Source organism: Orbicella franksi, chromosome 3 (genome assembly GCF_964199315.1).
Source record: "Orbicella franksi chromosome 3, jaOrbFran1.1, whole genome shotgun sequence".
Classification (NCBI taxonomy): domain Eukaryota; kingdom Metazoa; phylum Cnidaria; class Anthozoa; order Scleractinia; family Merulinidae; genus Orbicella; species Orbicella franksi.
Window position 1 is genome coordinate 30,430,504 of NC_138147.1, and position 23,606 is coordinate 30,454,109.

General features: G+C 40.9%; 4 protein-coding genes across 4 annotated transcripts; all 4 read right to left on the bottom strand.

Moving 5' to 3' along the window:
• Positions 1 to 181: 181 nt before the first annotated feature.
• LOC145482510 (uncharacterized) lies at positions 182 to 2,719 on the bottom strand. Its single transcript, XM_081461110.1, has 2 exons — positions 1,258 to 2,719; positions 182 to 1,152 (listed from the first exon to the last, which is right to left on the bottom strand). The coding sequence occupies exons 1-2, from the start codon at positions 2,717 to 2,719 to the stop codon at positions 182 to 184; spliced, it is 2,433 nt and encodes an 810-aa protein (XP_081317236.1).
• Positions 2,720 to 2,763: 44 nt separating this feature from the next.
• LOC145481937 (uncharacterized) lies at positions 2,764 to 6,135 on the bottom strand. The gene is made up of 2 exons (XM_081460513.1): positions 5,899 to 6,135; positions 2,764 to 4,106 (listed from the first exon to the last, which is right to left on the bottom strand). The coding sequence occupies exon 2, from the start codon at positions 3,709 to 3,711 to the stop codon at positions 3,214 to 3,216; it is 498 nt and encodes a 165-aa protein (XP_081316639.1). The 5' UTR covers positions 3,712 to 4,106; positions 5,899 to 6,135; the 3' UTR covers positions 2,764 to 3,213.
• Positions 6,136 to 6,278: 143 nt separating this feature from the next.
• Positions 6,279 to 9,481, bottom strand: LOC145480331 (adenosine receptor A1-like). The gene has a single exon (XM_081458623.1). It carries the CDS (start codon positions 8,130 to 8,132, stop codon positions 7,119 to 7,121), a length of 1,014 nt encoding a protein of 337 aa, XP_081314749.1. The 5' UTR covers positions 8,133 to 9,481; the 3' UTR covers positions 6,279 to 7,118.
• A 188-nt stretch (positions 9,482 to 9,669) lies between these two features.
• Positions 9,670 to 23,522, bottom strand: LOC145481938 (uncharacterized). Its single transcript, XM_081460514.1, has 11 exons — positions 23,193 to 23,522; positions 20,821 to 21,468; positions 19,875 to 20,023; positions 19,299 to 19,479; positions 18,738 to 18,819; positions 17,513 to 17,754; positions 16,247 to 16,486; positions 15,392 to 15,676; positions 14,647 to 14,754; positions 13,010 to 13,845; positions 9,670 to 12,317 (listed from the first exon to the last, which is right to left on the bottom strand). The coding sequence occupies exons 1-11, from the start codon at positions 23,335 to 23,337 to the stop codon at positions 12,057 to 12,059; spliced, it is 3,177 nt and encodes a 1,058-aa protein (XP_081316640.1). The 5' UTR covers positions 23,338 to 23,522; the 3' UTR covers positions 9,670 to 12,056.
• Between the last annotated feature and the right edge of the window lie 84 nt (positions 23,523 to 23,606).

Here is a 23,606-nt window from a genome sequence, read left to right on the forward strand (position 1 = left end):
TTTACTTTAAAACCGAACGCATCCGTCTCGACAAACCATGACACGCCCAAAGCTCTCTCTGTGGGAAGCGTATCGCATTCAAGATTAAGCTCCTTCACGTCCTTGGCTCTTTCTTCCGGTGGAATGGACTCTAAGACTTGTCGATCATTGCTTGCCCATTTGGTCAAATTGAATCCGCCAATCAGCATAAGTTTACGTAGATCAGCCACATGCTTGACTGCTGAACATAGAAATTCCTTAGGATCGTATTAGCCACGTCGGGTGAGAATTCGTGCTTGTGGTCTTCCGCATTCCGTCGCATGGCAAAATTGGCACAACTCGGCGATGAAACTGCGCCGAAAAGATGAACAGTCATTCGATACTCTTCCAGCTTCTTGGTGAAGTCACCTTTGGGCCACCAAAGGAATCGCAAGAGATCTCTATCTTCTTTCGGAACGCGCACCTGGTGAAACATTGATTGAACGTCACCCATTACTGCAACTGGATCCTGGTGAAAACGAATTAGCACACCAACTAGACTGTTGGTCAGGTCTGGTCCTTGGAACAGCTCGTTGTTTAGAGACGTCCCATGAAACTGGGCGGAACAGTTGAAAACCACGCGTATTTTATCCGGCTTCTTATGATGGTAGACACCGTGGTGTGGAATAAACCACACCTTACCATCCGATCTATTCAGAACGTTCTGGGGTACCTTCTCTGCATAACTCTCACTGATAACCTCCTCAAGGAAAGCAACATAGTCCTCACGAAGTTTCGTATCACTGGAAAGCTTGCGTTTGAGGTAAGAGGCACTTCGTTCAGCTTGACTCCTATTTACTGGCAATTTCACGTTGCGGTTCCTTAACGGTAGTGAAACCTGGTAATGACCATCTGCACACTGCACAACCGAGTCCTCTACAATGTTCATAAACTTGAGGTCATCCCTTGACATACTTAGACCATCGGAGTAAGGTGCATCTACGAGATCAGTACAAGCTGCACACATAGGATGAGTTTTCTTGGACGTAATGAAGAAACTAGAGCAAGGTACATACTTCTGCTTTCTCCCAGTTGGACCATTAATGACCCAGCCGAGGTCAACTCTGGTCGCATATGGGCCTCCATCAGCAGCAGGGATTATTTCTCTCGGCTGCAAGGCTTCAGGAACATCGGCTCCAATCAATAAATCCACTCCGGAATTCAGATCGGATAAGTACACATGGCCTTGAAGGTGCGACCATCGCTCAACATCCTCTTGCTATGGGATTTCGTCCCTACCTACGGGCATAGCTGGTCTGGAAAGTACGTCAGGCAGGAGGATGGCAACATTTTCGTCTAGATCAGATACCACCAGGTCGTTAACGAGAGCAGTGTCTACATCTTTACTACTATCCATGGCGGTTAGCTTTAGTCTCGTCTTCTTGCCGACGACCATCAGGCGCTCCACCAGGCGCTCCATCAGGCTAGCTGAACAAAAGGTGGAATTGGAACCATTGTCGAGTAACGCATAAGTTTCGATGCACAGAGGACTGCCTTTAACTTTAACCTTTACAGCCACTATAGGCAAGGCAGTAACGGGGGAACTTTCCATCGTGGTTAAGCCACAGAAGTGATCACCAGTGCTCTGGTTCGTGTTCTGGACAGTGTTCGACTGGCTGTTCAAAGATTGAGGTCTGCCTTCTCCACACTCAGTTCCAACAGAGTCTTGTTGTGTTCTGACTCCAACAACAACTTCCGGGGTACTTGGATGCAACACAGTGGCATGTTTCCTGTCGCAATGATTGCAGGGTTTCTTCTTGTAGCAACCTTTGGACTGGTGGCCGCCATTCAAGCAAGAGAAGCAAAGCCGCTGCTTCATCACGAAGTCGCGCTGATCAACATCGGGCACTTTGGCGAAACTGGAACATTCAGCGAGAGTATGATCTGCATTGCAAAAGGGGCACTTCTTCTGCGAAGGGCTAGCTGAGTTGGACGAATCACGACTGGATGTACTGGGAGACTTCTTATCAGTAATGGTAACGAGGGCAATTTGCTTGTCACCACGCTTCTCAGATTTAGATCTCAGGCCCCTGTCCCTGTTATTCTTCTTTTCCTTTTCCAAGAAAGGGAGTTTTCCAAAGACTGGATTGGACAAAGCACGCGCCTTCTGCTCAACAAACAGGGAAATGTCATCAATACAAATGTCTCTCCCTTCGGTGTTGAGGATTTTGTCAGCGTTGTCACGCCAACTAGCTTGCAGTTTCGGAGGAAGTCGCTCGATAATCTTCCGCATACAATCCGGGCTTTCAAACTTGCTGGAGTAACCAATAGCTTTAAGAGTGTTCGTACAACTGGCCAGCAAAGTGGCGAAACCTTCTAGAGCTTCGGCGTCTTCGGCCTTAATAGCAGGACCATTCGTCACTTTATCCACATGAGCCATTGCAATTTTATGCTTCTGACCGAATTTACTCTCCAAAAGCTTCCTTGCCTTTAGGTAGCCTGCTTCAGCGTTCATGTAGAGACAGCTGCGCACTAACTCCTGGGGTCTGCCAGCCGTATGCTGTTCTAGGTAATAGAGTCTTCCGGCATAATCGGACTCTCTAGTCTCGATCACAGTTTCAAAGGCACGAATGAAGGTACAATAATCCAGCGGGTTGCCAGTAAACACGGGTACACGTCTCCTTGGGAGCGAGTTTCTTTGTTGTTGGCTCACAAACTCTTTCATAACGCGATTCTGTTGTGCGAGAATATCATAAGCCATGTCGCTCAGTCCAGATTTCTCGGAGCCCGAGCTTGAACCGCTTGCAACATGCACTCGCCTGGTCGATAGGCGCCAAATTGACACTTGCTTTAACTGATCCTTGCTCGTTTTTTTCCAGAAGGCACAATCTGTGAACTTTTAATGCCATCGGTCAACGTGACCTTGGTGTTGGAGGACACATCTGGAACATCAACAAGAGCGTTAGAGGCCGGCACTATGTTTGGAACAAAGTTTCCTGCTTCTGCTTGGGCATAAGCTTCCTCTCTAGCCAGAGCCTTAGCGTATTCCGTTTTGAGGTTCAGCTCATCTTTCTTCAGCTGAAGCTCGTACTCTTGACGTTTGAGGAGTAGCTCCGTCTCCTGAAGAGAATGGCGCTGATTTAAAGCAAGTACCTCGGCTCGAAGTTCGGCGATGCGGGCTGCCTCTTTGGCTCTTGCAGCTGATATAGAGCTTGTTTTGGAGAGCCTGCTTGACCTAGATCCACACTCAGAGGGTTAGGGTTTGTTTCGTAGACCAATTCCAACTTGAGAGGCACTGTCATCAGGCGTTACCAGGTTATCCTGAAGATTCGTTTCCGTAACCCGTAACCAATCGTTTACCGTTCGACAGAAGAAATCCAAACTGCTTTCGATTTCAGCGAAATAGACCTCTGATTCTTGCCTTTGACCTTCGTCAGTCAAAGCCGTATGATACGCGTGCTGGGCTTCAGCAAACTTGCGAAACAACGACGTAATTTCCGGCAGCTTTATTTTCACTGCTTCCAAATTGCTTTCATCGGTTAGAAGGTTGTCAATCTCTCTCCGTTTAGCAGATAAAGAAGATAACACTCCTCCTCTCTTCTTTCTTAGTTCTCGAATTCGTTCAAGTGACACTCCTTCGTGATCCAAAGAAGAGTTAGGTTTACGAACACGTGTACTTGTGCGTTGAACAGGTTGACCGCTCTTCCCTGTAGAAACGGACAAATTAACATCCGCAGCGTCGGAAGACATCATGATAGACCATAAATACAAACCCGATTCGTCTTTTACGAATAAAGTCGCACACGCTTTTAACTCGTTTCGGATCTTCCGTTACATAGAAATTTATTTCACCCAATGATCGAAACACGGTAAGTGAAAATAACAAAATTACAAACACGGGAATGAACATAAAATAACTAACAACCACCGAACATGAAGAATGCAGAAAAGCGGCAAAGCGAAATAAACGAAGAAACTTACAAGACGAATGTGAAAAACCAAAGACGAACCGAAAACCAGAGACGCTCGTAGTACCCAATGACGCTACTAACTGAAATAAATTACACGCAAACCGAACTTATAGAGTATGCAAATGAACATAACATATACAAAAAGGGCACAAAACAAAAGAAACTAGTTACGCAAAACTTAAAGTGCACCTAACCCCCAAATTTTTTTTTCGCTAAAACAAATCTAGACTTTATTTGAAGCATTTGGGCGAAGAAATTTTTGAATTTGGTTGAATCCTCGATTTTCTATGCCCTTTCAAAGTCGCGATTAAGTGTTTCACGACCGCGTTTTAGGGAGTCTGGGGCGGCGGTACCTGATGACGTCTACCCAGGAACCAAACACAATAGCGCCTCAGTCAACTCACTGTATTTGCTCGAGAAAATAGAATGCAAAACTAATCGTTCCGATGTATTTTGGGACTAAAACGTCCAAGTTTTGTCTCAGAATCATTTCTTTTTCGTCACTGGAGTCAGAGTTAAGTTTCGATTCGGAAGGCTCCGAAATAAACTTCGATCGAGCACGTTCGACAACTGTGAACTCACTGCTTAGAGCTTTGAGAGCAATTTACAATATTTCAAGCGACGACGGGGAAGACGTCTTTGCGGACGAGCTGCTTGTATATTAGGAATGGAAAGCTAGATACGAAGTGGAGGGGCAGGCAAACGAACAGCAGGAAAGAAAACTCAAGGACTGCTTTGGATGGTAATTTCGTCAACTAAACATAAGATTCCCACGCGTGTTTATAGCCCGTTTACATTTGTCCTTACCGAGAATGTATTTTGTCAAGGTTCTGTTAAATCCAGTTTGTGTTTTACTTTCAGTTGAATGCTTCATGTTTATAAGAGCGACGTACGTGTTGCAGTTTTCGAGACTTGATGACCTCCAAAACATTGGCTTCGATCGATTGAAAATCGTATTGTTTGGAGCTGTATTTTTGAAGCTGCGGGAAGCAAGGCGGAAGGAAACATTTCATGCAATTACCGATTTCACATTGTCACACGTTTTAAGTCGTAACTCCAAATAACCAATGTAAATTGTTCTCAAAGTTTGCAGTGAAATTCGTCGGATAAGCGAAAAGGGTGTGTTCACTAAGCGGTCCGGAGATAATGTTACGCGGTCATATTTTCGACGCTATTGCACAGAATCTTTGTCACACTGCTGATTTTCAAACCTTCGAAAAACTCTGTGAGTCTAACAATTTTGTTATCATGTAATTCTAGAGGATTAATCTTCGACTTTCATCTAAATCGAAAGAGAAATAAGTGTTGGTTAGCGGCGTACAGTTGCGATCTATTTACATATCAGTATAACGCTTCTTGATCATGACCGGATCACACAACGTTGCCGGTTATGTTATAAATACTGCGGGATTGGAAGATATAGGTTGTCGGTGGTATTTCTACAAATTGCTGGTTAGCTTTAAGCAGAAAATTTATGAAAATAGCGTTCGAAAGTCTGCGGAACAAATTCCAGTGAGAGTTCTTCAATGGTTCTCACAGATTCAGTTCGCTTGTTTCGGTTCGACAAAAATCAACCATCGTTTACGTCTTTATTGCACCATTAGCCGATCATCGTCAGTAAATTGTACAGTATATCTTTCTTTAAATCTGGAATATTGCTGCAACAGCCGATAGCGCCTCTGGAAGGCGTTTCTGCGCACTTTTCGAATGTGTATTGCACCATCCTGAAGGAAGTGAGAGGAAATGAGATATCCAACCTTCCTGGGTAGACGTCACAAGAGCCGCTGGACCCATTCTCCTCAAACTCGGTCGTGAAACAAAATGGCGGTGTTTTGGAGCTATTTTCGAGATTTCGTCGTGGCACAGAAAATCGAGGATTTAACGGAATCCAAAAATTTTTTCGCAGAACTATTTCAAATAATAAGTAGATTCGTTCTAGCGAAAAAAAAATTTTGGGGGTTAGGTGCACTTTAACACCAAACACGAAGCAAGAAGCATGAACAAATGTCACAAATTCTGGCGCCTACAACCATTTAGATATTCCTTAACCGATCTTTTAGAAGATTTGAAATCCCGCTGTCAGAAAAAGTGAATTCTTTAAGCATTTAGTGTAAGCATTTTATAAGTGTATTTAGTGGAAGAAATCTCACATTTTCGTTTGCTTTGATATCGTTCACTTTAGAATATTTTGCTCTTTTTTAATTTTGCTTCAGTCATCTCTCAATTCAGATTAAGCCAATGACCGCAAGTGTCATTTAAGTTTTATTAATATTAACTCTTGATCTCGCTCTTTCTTGACTTTCATAATCAAACCGAAACAAGTGCACAATTGACGGTTTGTCAGCGGGTTGCAGATCACTTGTCTTCAGTTTCGAAACGAGAAACGTCGAAAAAGGTCAACGACGGTTCCACTTCCTGCTGTCAGTTACTGAATCAAATGCATGTTCGTCGCGTAATGTCATCAGTAATCGTGACAACGGTAGATTGTCTGAGGATTCTTTTAATTTTTAACAAATTACTTCCAGTTATTTTGTTAAATATATCATGGCTACATTCCCCGGAAGAAACTAAGTATTTTAAACATTATTTTCGTCTACAAAGACCAAAAAATGTAGTCTTTCAAAGCCTTAAACTGAATTAGATGTTTATAAATTAAAAAACATTATCACCTTGCCACTTTACAACAAAATGCGATCGCGATGTGACCCCAGCCAAGCACTGAGTTCAATACTTCGATGCGTGCTTGGTCTCCTGAGGAGGTTAATATTAAATGCATTAGACAAGTTGGGCAATAATATAACTAATATCGTATTTTCATACGAGCTAAAGAAGATTAAACCGCGTTACGGCTGAATAAATATTTTGCGTAAACAAGCTGACAAGTTATAGTTCATTCGTAACGAGTTATGACAAACTCATGTTGACCCGCCGAGATTTCTTCCGCAAAATATTGAAATAAAATCTAAGACTGCACTATAAATATCCCAGTTGCTTTTTAAAGTTTTTTACTAATTTCCAATGTGTCCTTGAAAATGATATAGATACATTTAGAATTGTAAATATTTACATTAGCGAACAATTCCGAAACATTCCCAATGCAAATTTCACGGGTTTGATACCCGCTTGAAAACGCAATAGCTATCTTCAAATGTACTTTTTATCGACAAAGTGTTGATACTGAAACACAATCTAACTTGATGGATTGTCGCTTGATATGTTGTATGTTCCAGAAATCGCTCCTAAAGAGTTCATTGAAAGGTTCAACTGTGCGGAGACTGAACGCAGCCTTCGCATAATCTTGCCGCACGTCAATATTTTAGCGAAGGCTTTACGGTACGGTTGCAGCCGCCATGCGAAAACGAAAGGGTTCATGCTTGAATTCGCCATGATTAAAATGTAATTTATATCCCTTGCCCAATGAATAAAGACACAGTTGCAGGTTCCGCAAAAGCTGATCACGTAAATGAGGACCAGTGACGGAAGAAAACAACAGATGAATAGCGCGAGCATGATCAGGAAAGTTTTTGTAATTTTCTTCTCCCATTTCATCGCTCTCTTCTTAACTTGGTTGTCTTGTTCATGGCCATCGTGTAGAGAGTCCCAGTGCTTAATTTGATGCTTGAAGTTCCTGAAGACTTTCGCATAAGTGAGGCACAGCACTGCAAATGTAGCTACCACTGCTGTGTTAGCGAAGAAGAACTGGTACTTCAAATAACCCACCTTGAAGTAAAGAAGAGCAAATCCGATGGAAAAGACCCAAAGAGCAACTGAAGCGATGGCCGCCCTTCTTTTAGTCAGCCTGCTCTTGTATTTCAGTGGGTCGGTGATAGCAATGAATCTGTCTACAGTCAAGACAGCCAAACTCAGCAGCGACGCGGTCGTAGAGATGAAAGATCCAACCCGTCTAGCATGGTCTCGGCGGAGAAGTGTCGGGTGATGGCTTAAGGCCTCGCGCACGTAGAAGTCGACCGACATCGGTAGCGCGAAACATCCCACGACTAAATCTGCCGTCGCTAAATTAGCCACGAGGAAGTTGAACGGAGATCGCAGATTGCGATTTGGATCGATAATGACGGCCAGGAGTACAAGAAAGTTGCCCGTGACTGTTGTAGCCGTGAGAACAGAGCAGAACGAAGCTGAAGTGATGCTCAACGCGGTCGGAGCAGAGATATTCGCACACGGGTACAAACCGATCAAAGACATCGCGCCTTTAAGTCCCTCTTGTTCTCCGTAGATTTCTTTTTAAAGCCAAAGATGTCAGAGTTGTGTAATCGCTAAGAACCATTTACCGGAGTTGTGGGAGTTCTTGGATTTAGTCAGCTGTCAGGTTAATAAAGACGGAAATGAAATTTACTCTCCCTAATTTAATTCGCTTGTCAACAAAACGGGAAGGTCACGTTATTTGGCGGGGGTGGGTGCGGCCTCATTATCTGTCTGTCTGTGAAAATTTGGGAAAGACATGAGTGGAATGGACTAGAACCAATTGCGGACAGTGTATTTTCGAGTTATCTGTTCATTTTGAGTGATGATTACAGTGCTTCTTCGACCATCGAACTCCTGCTACAGATGACGCATTTTGGTATACGTAAAAGAACACAAAAATAAGAAATATTGTATTAGTCCCCCATAGAAATATTGACTGTCTGTCAAACCAACTCATCACATTCACAGCTTTCCAATTGACTAATGAACAACTTTATATTATATGATTCTCCGACTTCAATACAAGCTCCCCAAGATATGCTGATAGGATAACTTGAACATGAGAAAACTACAGCTAAAACATACGAAATGCAAAATTTAAATTTGAAAATTTCACATCCTGTGTGGGAGAAGTCCAATTTCCTCGGTGCGTCGGATCTGTGACTTTACGCAGGATGTAAGCCTCAGCAGGGTAGCAAAAGTAACAAAATGTAAATGGTTTTAATGTCGTATAATTTAGGGCATAATAGGATGAATAATTAACTAATTTCATGCAGAAGTTGCGCGAATGACGTAGGTGTCTTTCTGTCCTAACTGTAGCAGACAGGTTACAAGGAGTTGCGGTATATTGGACAGCTTTAAGTGGACATCTTTAATTGAATCCTTCGTCATCACCAGGTCATCACGCTTGAAACCATTAAATTACGCAGGAAATTGATCATGTTATGAAGATAACACTGTCACTGCCATGACAGCGAGCTTGGCTGAAAGGGCAATAGAACGAATTGATTCGAAAGTTAATTAACACAGAGATTAAACAAACTAACGAAAGTAACCAGCTTCAAGCACACGCACCTGCTGAAACGAACTAAACTGAACGAAACAAAAAAAAAAATGTATGCACGTGTTACAGAGTACTACGAAAGACTGAGCTCGCTAATACTGGGGAGTTAAAATAACAAACATTTCATGCTTATTTAGTCTGACTGAAGCTTGGGTAGAAATTGAAACAAAGCAACGAATACAGCGTTTTCGCAATCGAACTTTTTGAACAGCTCGCTTTAATGGAGCAACAAAATATACTGGGTTGAATTTCCGGACATTTCAAGTAGTAAATGGAATTTCCTAAAATGGTGGCAGCTTTGAAAGGTTAACCTATATTTTCCAATTTTTTTTATTGGGAATTTTCGTTCAATTAGATTTTGCTCAGGGAATTTCCAACGTTTTTTGTTTGAATGGTTTGCATGTTGCGGTCGGAAATTGAACAGTTATTGGATTTTCTGGAAACTTTCCCGGGAAATTTCCACACTATTTGTCGCCGTTTGGAAAATTCGGGAATTTTGGGTCTAATGGAAAGCGGTCAAGGAATATAATCCAAGATACAAAATAATAACTATAAATTACAGTAAAAGGAAATCTAAAGGTGACTAAGCGCAAGGGCTCATTTAGCAGGACGCAGCGACATGAAGCTGTGACAACATCGTTGTGTTGTTCACACGAGGGAACGCACTGTTCACACATGGTTAAATAATGGTGTGAACAGGACACAATAATTTTGTCGCTGTCACATGTTCCTACAACATCTCATGGCAGTCGAAAGTGGCTTCAAACCAGTGCTTTCTCGAAACTTCGACGAAAATGTCAAGAAATAAGCTGTTCTTTGTTCGATGACTCCCATGAAGTATATAAATACCGCGCTCCTTCCAGTGTTCACATTCGGCCTTCCTGTGTTTAGGGGAACATGGATGGAGCAATAAAGTGAGAGCGCTCACCCCCTACCGGTGTGGGTTCGATTCCATGTATGGGTGTAGTTTCCTTTTAGTTCACGCCTTGCTTTGAGAGTTTTTCTTCGGGTACTCCGGTTTTCTCCCTCCCGAAAAAAAAAGAAAAAAACGTTTTCAAATTCCAGTTCGACCCCGCTAGAAAACCAGCTAGGGCTGATGTGGTGTCCTGTCGAAATATTTTAACATTCACTGAAATTTGTTAGATTTCTCCGAGAAGTAAAAAGAGATCACAATGTCAGGTATGGTAAATCATTGCGTTTTTAATTTCATTCAATTAACGTTCATTTCTTCTTAGGGTAGAGTGTTTTTTAGATTTACATCTAAGTCGAATGATTACAGAAAAAACTTTTAAATATCTCAACAACGCAGTCAAATCTGCTTGAAAACTTCTCAATCATCAGTTTGCAACGATCAGTTAAACGTGATATTAGTTGAAAATTACTCACCGAAGTGGAGGAAAATATCCTCCACTTTCACCGACAGCGAGGTGAATAATTGTTTCAGTATATACCTTACAAGCTTAACAACTACCGAACCAAATGCACTGATTATTTGCTCCTCGGTAACCGAAGCAAACGGAAGCCATTTTGTTATTCTTTGGCTGCTCAGAAGTGAATTGTACTTTGCTTATCACTTTCGAGTTAACCAATCAGAACGCGAGAAAAGCACTATTCACTTGCGTGGTATAAACCAAACCTTGATAGTTTAGACTTAATCTACATTGAAGGTAATAACTCTTAAAATAAATATCTTTATCGTTCTTTGCAACGGCACTGATAGACTCAGAAATCAAACTCCGATATCGAGGGCCAACAAGACTGTTAGGGTTTTGTTGACTGTACGTTTCGGAAGTTTGTTCTGTCCATATATTAAGTAAAATTCCTCTATGAAAACATTTTACTCGCATTTTATCTGTTCTTTGTTGGCTGAACTATGTTATATAGCGTTCTTTAGGTAAGTTAAGTCTGTTTTTATAAATTAAATAACAGGTTGGTTACATTATATTTCTAGTTTAGTTACAGTGATATGAGTTATACTGTGAGCGCCAGAAAGGTCTCTGAAAAGCTAATTTGTCGTTATCGATCACAGGCGAGATGAAATTAAGTAAATTTACTACAAGCTGGGATAATTAGTGTAAAACGTTTCATTTCCGTAAACAAAACTTACATAAAGGTTCTCTTCCAGAATGAATCCCAGACTTTACTCTTACGGTTTTTTGGCGGGAGTCCGTTTCTTGCGACTCACTGGTCCTGGGTTCGAGTTCTGGCTATGTTAGAGTATAAAATGAATACTGTTGAATTTCTAGTGTGACGCGTCAAAGTGGACAAAAATACTTCCTTAAAATATATAACACTTGTTCTAAATACGTAAAACTTGAAGCAAGTCCTATATTTGTGTGAGGAATGGCGGATTTTGATAACGACTTTTAAATATTTATGTCAATCTGTACACATAGAACAAGCACCGGTCCGTACACATTTTAAGAAAGTGTAATTGTGTATTAAAAAGATGTGTTTATTTGGGAAGAAGTGCTCATTATTTACATCAAGTTTTATATATACGAAACACGTCTTATATCAGAGAAACAACAAATTTTCTATATTAAGAATATTTTTGAATAATTTATAGAACAAGTGTTACCTATTTTAAGGATGTATTTTTGTCCGCTTTAGCGTGTCATATTCTACGCTTCACGGTATTAAAGGAGCTCTGTCATGGTATTTTGAGTTATTTTTGCTACATACAGAATTACCTTTTAATTGAAGGAAACCCGAGTATAGTAGTTTACTTAGATAGAAAAAAATCAAAGAGATAATAACAAACCATAAAGGAACAAACAGACGACGAACCTGAAAATTTAGGCTTAAGTTCTCAAGATGCGTAAACTAAAAAGAACTATAAGGTGCAGTCAGAAGACGTTTTATCCAACCGGCATAGCATGCTCTGGGAAAAGAACTGGAGTGGCCACAACACCAGCGCCAGTTTCAAACTTCCAAATAACCGACCCATCGTCGCCATGCAACGCGTACACGAACTTATCCGAGCTCGCGGCGTACACGACGTTATCACGTGATACTGCCACCGATGCCACGATGTAGTCACGTGTTGTTGGAGACCATATATGGGAACCATCGGTTTGTTTGAGAGCCAAGACACGACCATCGCCTGATCCAACGAACACCTGGGGTTTGAAAATAAATCTTCAAGCAATGAGAACTTTTAAAAATTTCATGAAGCGCCATAGCTCCCGCCCTACTTCATAAAGTCAACAACGTGTGTATGGTAGATTAGCGACCCCAAGTAGTTAACAAGTACCGTAAAACTCTGAGAACAAACCCTGGGCTTATAATGTCCAAAAGACTTCTTGGCTGGCATGATTTTCACGAGGGAGGAGGGGGAGGGGAACGAGGATTATAATCGAATGAAATTCAGCCTAAAACAATAGACATCAGTACGAGGCTTTGGGGAATAAGCCCCACAAACTCTGTAGTTATTCCCACAGCCTCGTACTGAGGTCTATTGTGTTACGCTGAAAATTGGTCTATTTTCCGTTCGTAAAACCTCTTTTTTTTGGGTGGGGGTAACAATACGAGACTCAAAAATTACTTATACATACAAGAATACCGCATAGTAAAACAATATCCAGTGCGGTCGTTAAATGGACATTACGAGTCCAAGCATACTGCAATGACATAAAATATCATTGCCACTCAATCCGGAGACGAGCGCGCTAAGCATTGGGTCATAGCGCCTCCCACAGAAGAGGGATTATAATCGCTAGAGGATTTGAGCTCATTCTAAATACAAGCCAATAGTGGTACATTGCAGGATATAATCGTTCTTGACACAGGCCAATTAATTATTCTTACTCACCCTCCCATCCTCAGTGATAACAGGTGACGACACCACCTCCCCGCCAGTATTCACTGTCCACTTGATTTTTCCCGCCAAAGGTCCATCGATGGTATCGACAGCAATCAACTGATCCTTGATCAAGCCGACGTACAGTGTGCCATCTAACTTACTCACCACTGGAGAAGACTCCACTTCGGAACCCGTGTCACATGACCAGTACAGCTTACCAGTTTCGCGGTCAAGAGCGTAGATGTTATGGTCTAGGGAAGCAAAGAAGACGGTGCGACCGCCGGGCAGGAGAGCGGGTGAGCCATAAACGCTTCCGGCACTGTCGAACTTCCAAACGATCTCACCCGACTTAGCGTTTAAGGCGAAAATATGAGATGCGTCCTGTGAGTCCGAAGTGTTCGATTTATCCGAGGCACACCCGGTGAATAACAGCCCTCGTTTGTTGTCTACTGTAACAGCACCCCATATGGGACACTGAAGATTTGTAGTCCACAAAGCGAACTCGCCTTTGCCATCCAGCGCATAGACAAATTTATCCTGGGACCCGACATAAACTGTTCCGTCCACAGCCACGGTTGGGCTTGCCACGACAGCACCTCCGGTCTTCACTTTCCAAACGAGAGAACCATCGGCCGCAGCAAGGGCATACACGTTGCCATCGTTGGAACCAAAGTAAACAATCTCTTCGTCCTGGCTGAGAGCCGCAGATGACAGGATCTTGCCAAGAGTTCGGTATTTCCAGATGACGTTTCCGTTTGCGGCGCTTAGTGCGTACATGTTGTGATCTTCAGAACCCACGAAAACGAGTGGTTCGACTAACGAATCACCGCTGGGGTCCTCGTCATCTGTTAAAGGAGAGAAAAGGGCCTGAATGAAACGTTTCTTACAAATAGTCGTTCGATTCAGAAGTTTAATGCCTGTTACTGCTGTAACCTTGTGTATGCAAGCAGATTTTTTGTATACTAGGAGGTAGTGTAACAGCTCTCGTAAGCTTGTAATTCTATTTGTCGTCTTTGCAGCAGCTGTTATTGTTTTGGGGCCACGGGGCATTGTTTCTGTTGTTTGTCCTGTTGTCCTCTCAAAGGGTTTCAAGTCATTCATGAGAGACCTTACGAGAGCTAGTACATGACCCACTGGAGAAAGCGCTCACTAGTTTCAAAATCGAGCTTTACGACTGTAAAAACGATAACCGGGAAACGAGAGGAAACCTTGCTCTTCATTAACCTGCATGCACATCTTGTTTTCAAAGAACTTTCGTGTCTTCTTGGGAGTGAAAGAATGTACAATGAACGGGGTTCAAAAATACCTTATCAAGAAACAATAATCAAAATAAACACTGTTCTGAATCAAAAAATAAAGAATGATACAGACGTTTACGGCATTAGTAGATTGAGTGAGGTTCCAGAGTCTAACATACGTCTTAGAAATCACGAGCCAAAAGAAAACCGGGAGAGTTTTCCGGATTTTCATTCGCCAGTCGGAAAACACGGCAAGCCTTTCTCGTCAGTAGTATTATTATACATCATGTCGCTTAGCAACCTGAGGTAAGGAGACCGCCGGATTAAATAGCAACGGGCTCGCGAAATGTTCTTCCTGTAACAAATATAAAAATATTATAAATTCCGTAAGTTTTGAATTCAACTCACAGCACAGTCCACAGCTCTGTTGACAGTTAATCAGCATCCAGTCTGGGTTTGCTTGACATTCACCAGAGGATGCCCACTGCTGACAGTTTGAATGCTTGTTTGCGCAAGCTAAAATGGGAATAATGAATTATTAACGCTGTCTACATGTATTCGAGAATAACCATTGCTATTGTCACAATTGTGACATTTATTTTCCATGACTTAACAAAAAGTGTATTTGCTCTGGTTTAGAGTTTTCATAGAGGTCTAAGATTGGTAATCAGGTAATTAGCAGATCAGGAACAAAAGCAAAATCAAAAGTGGCTTTAGAAAAAAAGTTTTTCGCGCTTGCCCACGAATTCACATTTTCCCGCGCTTCACACTGGCTTCATGTTTTCCCGCGCTCAACACTGGTTAAATAAATTATTATTTTCCCGCGCTTCACACTGATTACATAGTCACATGTTTTCCCAAGCTTCACACCAGTTACATGTTTCCTGCGCTCGACACTGGTTACGTGTTTCAGTTCCCACGCTTCACTCTGGTTACATGTTTCTGTTTTAGTTTTCTCTTGATAATGGTACAAAAAAATTATATAAACCAAATTGGTTTAACAAAGTTACGTCATAGAAAATGCTTCTTGAAAAATTAAGACTGAAATAACTTGTCTCGACTATCGTTTATTTTAACTCTATTTAACTCAAAACCACTTATCGATCAATCATTTATCTTAGGCTTGATTTCTGTTTTTTGCACTCATAATTACCCATTCCTTTCTCCATCTTCTGTTCCAGAGGGTGATATTCAAAGTCAGTGATATTGTTAAAATACGTGATTTCATCGTCATTCAGAGAGAAGTCCAGCGCTCGGAAATTCAAGTAAATGTTTCGAGGGTTCTTGGATCTTGGTATGACTGTCACGTTCATGTGAATCGCCCAACGAAGGACAACTTGAGAAGCGACAAACTCGTAATGACTGGCGATCTCCAAAATCAGCGAAGACGTTAGAACGGGATTCTTTTGCAAACCGTGGAAGTAGACCCATTGAGTTCCTGGAAGGAAGACTTCAATTTAGCACTTCCAATATTTAAAGGTTCGTTTGAGTTGACTGAAATCGTGATCGTTACTGTGTTTTCACTTAAACCTTGTTGGTATATTACAATTGAAATTTCCAATATTTTAAAGAGGCTTAAAGTGGACAGGTTCTTGGACAAATATTTAGAGCTTTGCACTGAGTCAAGTCAAGTTTGACATCAATATCGAAATAGAGCTGTTCTTCAGTAATCATAACCATCACTAACGCTATAATTTAATTACTTTATTTGAACCACTTTAAACCTACTTAAGAATTTTGGGAGTTTCTGCCAATGTAACGCCTAACGAAATTTTCGCTTGTTGGAATATTGTTCTACGCAAAAGCCATACTTTGAGCTGAGGCTACCCTCCATTCCTCTTCAGTGGGTGTGTTTGTGGCATACCCTCTCAAAAAAGTATAGAAAATTGCAGGTTCATTCAAATTCACTTTTTAATCACACAGAACAGGTCCGGTCTTTGCACTAAATACGTTGTTTAAAGCTCAAATTGGCAAACCTTTTCATAATTTATCTGCAGAAAAAACTCACCAAGAGTAGAGAAACCAATGTACCGAATATTGTGCTCATCACAGAACGCTCTAACCCGACGGTCTTGATGAAACGGGTCAAACCAGTTTTGAACTGCCGACACCGGTACTGTGGCAAGCTTAACTAGTTCTTCCAGGTCTTGGAGATAAAAATTGCTTACGCCAAGGCTACGAATCTTTCCTTTCTTCTGCATTTCTTCCATTGCTTTCCAGCTCTCTTGCCATGTCCCTTTTGGTTCTCCTGAAGAAAACAAAAGAGTTTGATACCGAAACACCCCGTAAGGCCGGTTGCAAACCTATTAATGGCTCAAACGGTATTAAAAGTAATGACTGCACTTGGCCTAAAGTGACTCATACATACCTAACTGACCGGGTTCAAGGTCCGTATTGTAAGTTATGGACCGAGTAAATTGAAAGGGAAAAAACGGGGATCCATAACTTACAGTACAGAGCGAGAACTCTTGAAACGATTTCAAGCCACGGGAAACGCCTTCGATTTACGTCAAAAGCAAAACGGGTCAATTCGATCTCGTTGTTAAGTCTTTAGCTCGTTTCAACGCGTAGTTACAAGTTCTACAGTTTTTACGTTTTAAACTAGTTAGAACACGTGGAGATAAATAAGGAGACATTTTGGCAACAACTAAGTTTAGCGGGCTGTATGTCAGTAGAGTACGGCCCGCTAAATTGACCAATCAAAGCGTGCGAAGTAACTGAGAGACGCAATAATGCTTCTTATTTCTGTGTTTACCCTGGTTTTCGTATCATGGATGCTATGCTAAAATGTAGTAGCTGGGTTACTTGTTTTAAACGGTAGTGTCGCATAGCTCAAAATAATCATTGTGTTCTTCTGCTGTTTTCATCCATGCTTTTGGGTCATCTTTAGACTTCCTTCCCTCGTAGAAAAATGACTTGTGTACCACGTGAGAAGAACTAAATATATTTTTTTTTCGGGGGGAGGGGTGGAAACGACTCTGTTCACTAAAATCAGGCTGAATCGCCCAACATTTATGACCTATCCAGTGAAGGTTAGCTGTGTCAGGTTTCACCAATACTTTACCGGTACACCTTTAAATTCCTGGGAAGGACGGGGGGAGGGAGAGTCAGCATTGCAGAGGTAGAATGTCTTGCTATGTGCCACTGTGGTCCCCCTGGATTGGATCTACCTGTCAAAGCCTAACAACCACCGCCCACCTCGTTCTTTGTCACTTCATGCCTCATAAAAGCAGTAGGATTTATTGTGTAATTGCAATATAAATATTAAACTTGCCTTCTTTACAGGTCAGAAGAAAGTCATCACACTGTTGAGAGTGTATTAGAAACAAATCAATGTAGTCTGTGTTCAGAGATTTCAGAGACATCTCAATTGCTTCTAAAGTTGTATCATATCCTAAAAATCTGGGATGTAGCTTGGTCATGATAAATATTTCCGATCGCGGAATTTCACTCTGTGCAATGGCTTCAGCGACTTGGGGCTCTGAGTTATAATATCCTTGGGCAGTGTCTATCAACCTAAACAAACATTGAGAAAGGATTCCAGCATCAGACCAATATTGCTTACGAACTACTCTCAGGGGTACTCCAATAAAAATTGGGTGGGGGTGTGTGGCCGGCTTTCCAAAACTCTTACCCTCTTTAAGGCCAAAATCTGCGATTTCCTGTACCTAATTACGACCTTCAGGAGCACAAATTCTAGACCCTATTTAAGACCTGACCATTAAATCAATACCCTGTTTCAGACCTGCTTTATAATTAGCTCCCTCATTCAGACCGATGTTAAAGGCATTGTGAGGGGCTTTTGTTTTAATGGTCTTCTCAATAATGATGAAAAAGTAGCTTCTCCTAAAAAACCATACCCAATTCAAGACTACAGTGCAAAAACCATACCCTATTTCTGGCCAGAACGGCTAAAAAACATACCCTTTGGGACTGCACATACCTATATAGCCCATTTAAGCAAGCATTCTCTCCCTCCCTCCAGGGAAACTACTTTTTGCTCTTTGACATGATATGTGCTTGATGTACAAATAATTTGTGCTCCTTTCTGACCTCTAAGAACAGCCAGTGAAGTAGAGAAAGAGATCTCTTCTAGAAATTATACAGTAAGTTACACTTCATTGAGTCAACAACTGTCCAGTCTTACGTATATAAAATTATTTCTCATCTAAGGTACATGTATGGAGGGCTTGCAGTTGGCAGGAATGTTTTAGAGTTCATCTACAAAAATAAAATGAAGGGGTTAACAACAAAAAGCAGTCCAGTTTATCAGTGATCACTTCTAAACACTGCACTGTAAACCAGAAAGCAGTTTGATTTCCACATTAGAAGATATTTATAAGAAAGTTATTATGGCTTAGCAGCCAAGTAACAGTGCTGAGTTGTGCCTTGTTAAAGACCTGATAGATGTATTCAAATAAGTTTTAAGTATGTGAAGTAACAGAGCCAAATGTGGCATTTAAAATAAGTGATGATTTCCTTTTTATGAGTCTGATCACCTGTAGCCAACTTCAAGCGCTGTTTTAACAGCAGCCGTTGTGTTTTCCATCAGAGTAGCTGTACCGAATCCCATTACTGGCACTGCAAATGTAGAAAGAACATGCACAGTGAATGCGTCAGTTGAATAACAGTAAGACCACAGCTCCTGTCTGACTAATTATTTAAGGTAGCTAATTTGAAGCTCCAAACCATCAGTTAAAATTAATAGGAATGGTGATGATGATGCTGCTGACAATGATGACAACAACGACGACGACGATGACGACAATGATGATGATGATGACAAGGACATGTAAAAAGGTACCACATGTATGTATGCACCACTCAAAAGTGCTGCTCAGTAGCTCTCAACGATTTGAATGGGCTCACTGATTTGGGGCTAATTCCAAACACAAAAAAATAGACGACAATAAACTTTGGTTCACTTCACTCATCCTGTAACAATTTTGCTACTGGTCCATTCATGACTAGGTTTTCTCTAATACACAATAACCCTGTTGACGTTGTGATAGTCCCTCCATTCTTGTCGACAGTAATGGATGCAAAATACTCTTACTTACTTGTGTATCCACTTGCAAGTTTGATGTCTGCTGGTCTCTCATTTTGTCTTGGAATCCTTAACGGTCCACTGCTGGGGTCACTGGCATTGATTTTCAGAATGGCGTTCAAGGCGTGCTTCTCCTCTGGGCATTGAATCTTGTCTGGTTCACCCTGCACAAGCTTGTCAAACAGCTCTGTTACCTACAAAGCATATGTCAAAAAAATTGATAGAATATCCTACAATACATGTAACTGTCAAAATTCTCATTTTTTTACAATACAAGTCAAACCTAATGATCATTGAAATGCACTAATTAAAACTTGGATAGCGTGAATACCTGTCTGCACTTGATGCAACCTTGTTACCAGGGTCTCTCTTCCTCCCACCAAGAGGGATCCTGGGAACTAGGCAGCAGTTGCCAGGACCTCTCTTCTTCCCACCACGAGAGATCCTGGGAACTAGGCAGCAGTTGCCATGGCCTCTCTTCTTCCCACCAAGAGGAAGTCTGGGAACTAGATAGCACTGGATGACACATTCATTTATTAGTTTTACTTGTAATGGGAAAACTAAACTATTGCAGGCTAAAACAAATTACCTTCGTCACATCTGTATCTTCAGAGATCCCAGCCTCACGAAATTGTTGCTCAAAGTTGAATATAGCAAACCAGACATTGAGAGCAATATTAGGAGCATTGTATGACCGGACAAAGTGCCACCAGTACTGAGGAATATACAGCATGTCACCTGTTGGTCAAAAACAAAGAACAATGAAGCATTTTTTGTGCAGGCTTCATAACGTAACATTTCCAACTGTATGGGTTAAAAGGACTTTTCAAAGACAGTTAATTACTTTTGCCAGGATCACTGATACATGTAGAATATGTCTAGGCTGTGTGTGTGTCTGTGTGTGTGACTGTGGGGAACAGGGGAAGACAAAATACTACTTGTACTTACATAGGAGATATGTTATGTGTTATGAAAATCAATGTTTTGAGAGACTGAGGGATTGAATTTTCTTTCATTTAAATTATAACAAAATGATTGGAATTTTCACATAATTATTATAAACAATAACTATGGTAAAAATATTGCCTGAGTGACAATCATTTTTCATTAGTTTGTAATATTTATTTTTATTAACAGAGAATTTAATGTAATGAAGGTTTCAAAAAGTCTGGAGATGAGTTCGTCCAGCATAATACTGTACATATGTACATACTAGTTATGCAACACTTTCAATACTGTGGAATATCCCATGACTCATTTGTATTTTCTTGGCATTGCATAATTATTTTATTCCAGCCATTCCATAGAAAATACAAGGTAAAACACAATCAATGTGACATACATGTATGCATGGTGCATGATGTGAAGGTTGGGTGTAATACTGTAGAAGAGACAATGGCTTTCCTATATTGTAATCAGCTGTACTTCCTATGGCATAGTAGAGATGTATTGACTATTTTTCTATGGAATCCAATTCTACAGTTACCAGATGTGTGTTATTCATACATGTAACTACCTGAGTTTGAAGCACTCACCTTTATTCAAAGTTACCTCATAATAAGGCACATCTGCTAGTGTTGGGTAAGTCTCCAAGTCTAACTTCTCTGGATCAATCGACAACACTCCTGGGACAATGGTAAACTTATCAGCGTAAAGATCCTTGCTGTATGTGCTATTAACCAAGTACACAGTCTTTGCGCCAGAGATGAGTGTAAGAATATTCTCCAATCCATCATGATGGAAGGCTGAATTGGCATCACCGCTATTAAACAATAAATTAAGGCTATCAATTGATGACGATATCTCATGGCAGTTTAAAACTGAAGGCAGGATTATGTCATTTAACATAGGACTGTTTGGCGAGAATGAAGAATCGAGGTAAACATCATCAGATTTATATATTTTCAGGAATTCCCCAAATGATAGCGGTTTCCTGAGCGGCTGTTCATTCTTGAATTTCTTCCGATATTCCACAGTAAAAATGTCAGATCCAAAATTTGATGTCAGATAGGATTCATTTTGCCATAGCTGTACAGCAGGCCAGTGATTAGCACTATTCCTGATAACCACGGGTTTCCTTTTCTGAATGTAGTTGTGGTAGAAGTCAACGCCACTTGGAGCATATTTCAAGCTTGTGATTTCACCTTCTGATGGTCTGTGTTCACCAAAACGTTTCAGGTGGCCTGTTTAAAAGGCAGAGAATAGTTGGCAAATTGATCAGCAAGATGAAATTCAAATCAAATCTATTCCTGACCAGTACTTACAAAAAAATCAACCTGGCAATGGAACAACCTGATTAGTTGATTTTCATCATTGGCCCTCTGAACGAACTAATTATTTACGTAGCAAGTTTAGGTCATAATTTTAAGGTGAAAAGTTTTACTCTCACAGTTAATCTTTCCAAACAGGTCCCAGATGGGTGTGTTAAAACACAGAATGGTGAAATAGTAATGCTCTGGTTAGCCTTAATAATTAATAGCACTCAGGTGAGCTTAAATATCACTGAATCGACTTGCTCTCAAGGAGACACCCATATCCCACATTGACTCTATAAACCCATGGTGCCTTTTCGTCATTTTGCCATTTCATGTTTTAAATTTGCCCTACCTAGGGCCAGGTTGTCCAAAGCCCAATTAAGGTCATTCCCCAGTATTGCATTGCACATCCCTACTGCGCATGATTTCATGCGTGATTAGCGCGCGCGCATTAAAAAATGGAGGCTTTTTCTTTATGGCTGGACCTTGCCATATAGAGGTGAATCGTCATTTTCTTGAAAACGAGTACGGTGACCTATCATTTTTTTCTGTTGTGTTGAATTGAGTAATATATTTCTCTATGTAAAATAAATATGGACCAATTCTCAGTGTTGAGCAAGAAACAGTCATCGGAAACATGAATTTAGCAAGCAGTCATGACTATAATCATGGTGTTATTTTAAGTATTTATATGGTATAAACAAGGTGCTGTTGCTCCTAAACGAACATGGGGACCCCTCATTTTTATTTCCAAATTTAAGTTCCTACAATATAAACAGTCAATAGGCAAAGTTTGACAGAAATCTCAGTGCAGGTTCTATTTCAGTGGAATGACCTTAAGCTAACCCAGGATTGGCGAGAATTTTGATTTGAGTTTTGCAACTTTTTGGTGAGGTTTTCTGTTTACACTGTTTGTCCTTCTGTTTTGAGCTTGACTAAGCTCAAACTACACTAAACGTAAGCAGTAAAAAACATTTTTATACAAGAAAAATTAATACTTCAGTTAACTTTTAATTCTGGGTTAGTGTTAACCAGCTTTCGAAAACCTCGGCCCACTGGATATTGAATTATTCAGCCTACAACCAGCCCCAGGCTTTTAAATGGGTACCAGCACATTTTGAGGGCAACCTGGCGACACACTGGAGGAAAACCAGTAACTGACGGCCCTACATCCCTTCCAGGGGGGGGGGGGGGGGGGGGGAGGGTTGCAGTGCTCCCAGCTGCTCATTTGTAAAGCTTATAATCATTTCTAATATGTGCAAAAGTTAGAAAATTTGTGAAACCTCACCCACAAGTCTCTTCTTTTGTTGTAAAAATTAGCGAATTTATAATTTCTTCGCTGTGTTAAAGCTTAATTCTAAATCGCTTGGGAGCTACATGCAAGCTTAAGTTAAGCTTCAATTGTATGCTCATATCTCTGTAAATTTATCAGCTTTATGTTTTGGGCCATAACAATAACATAACATAATCGAGGCGACGTCTTTTTGTTGATACCTTCAGACTTGCCAAAGCTTAATTAAAGCGGAAATCATTCGATTTAAAGGTTGGTAAATTTTACGACTTTAACAAAACTTTAAAAACTTTTTCTCGCATCGATCGATCGGTGGATTGAAGCAACTATCAAATCAGTCCATTTACTACCATCACAATACCTTTTCCAATGATCCCAGAACAGCCATCTTTGTCGCAAAATTCTGGAGATGAACATGAAGTGAAGTACCACAGCGAAACAAAAGACCACAGCATAAACAAACGCCCGGCGGGAAAATATTTTACACTGTGAGCAGTCAACAACATGGTTGCCTGTGAAGCGTCAAACTTGACAAATTCCCGCAAAGTTTGGAACGGTAGTGACCAAAATATTGTGTTCACTATCTTAAAGATGCTTCAACGTGTAGTAAGTCATGAATAATCAGCTGATTCCTTGCGACCATCTGGTCTTTTTTCATCTCGATCGCAAATTTCCATAAAAGCTTTTCTCCCACACGTTCTTTCCTGCGCATAACGGAAGTTGCGTGACTACATAAGGAGAATCCACTCTTGTATCAACACGTCACTAATAACCT

Coding starts and splice junctions, on each gene's coding strand:
- LOC145482510 (XM_081461110.1), bottom strand. CDS start 2,719: ATGGCTTATGATATTCTCGCACAACAGAATCGCGTTATGAAAGAGTTT. Junction 1,153..1,257: donor CAGACCAGCTATGCCCGTAG/GTAGGGACGAAA, acceptor TATTGATTGGAG/CCGATGTTCCTGAAGCCTTG.
- LOC145481937 (XM_081460513.1), bottom strand. CDS start 3,711: ATGATGTCTTCCGACGCTGCGGATGTTAATTTGTCCGTTTCTACAGGG.
- LOC145480331 (XM_081458623.1), bottom strand. CDS start 8,132: ATGTCTTTGATCGGTTTGTACCCGTGTGCGAATATCTCTGCTCCGACC.
- LOC145481938 (XM_081460514.1), bottom strand. CDS start 23,337: ATGTTGTTGACTGCTCACAGTGTAAAATATTTTCCCGCCGGGCGTTTG. Junction 18,820..19,298: donor ACTTGCAAGTGGATACACAA/GTAAGTAAGAGT, acceptor CTACATTTGCAG/TGCCAGTAATGGGATTCGGT. Junction 14,755..15,391: donor GAAGATGGAGAAAGGAATGG/GTAATTATGAGT, acceptor TTCCCATTTTAG/CTTGCGCAAACAAGCATTCA.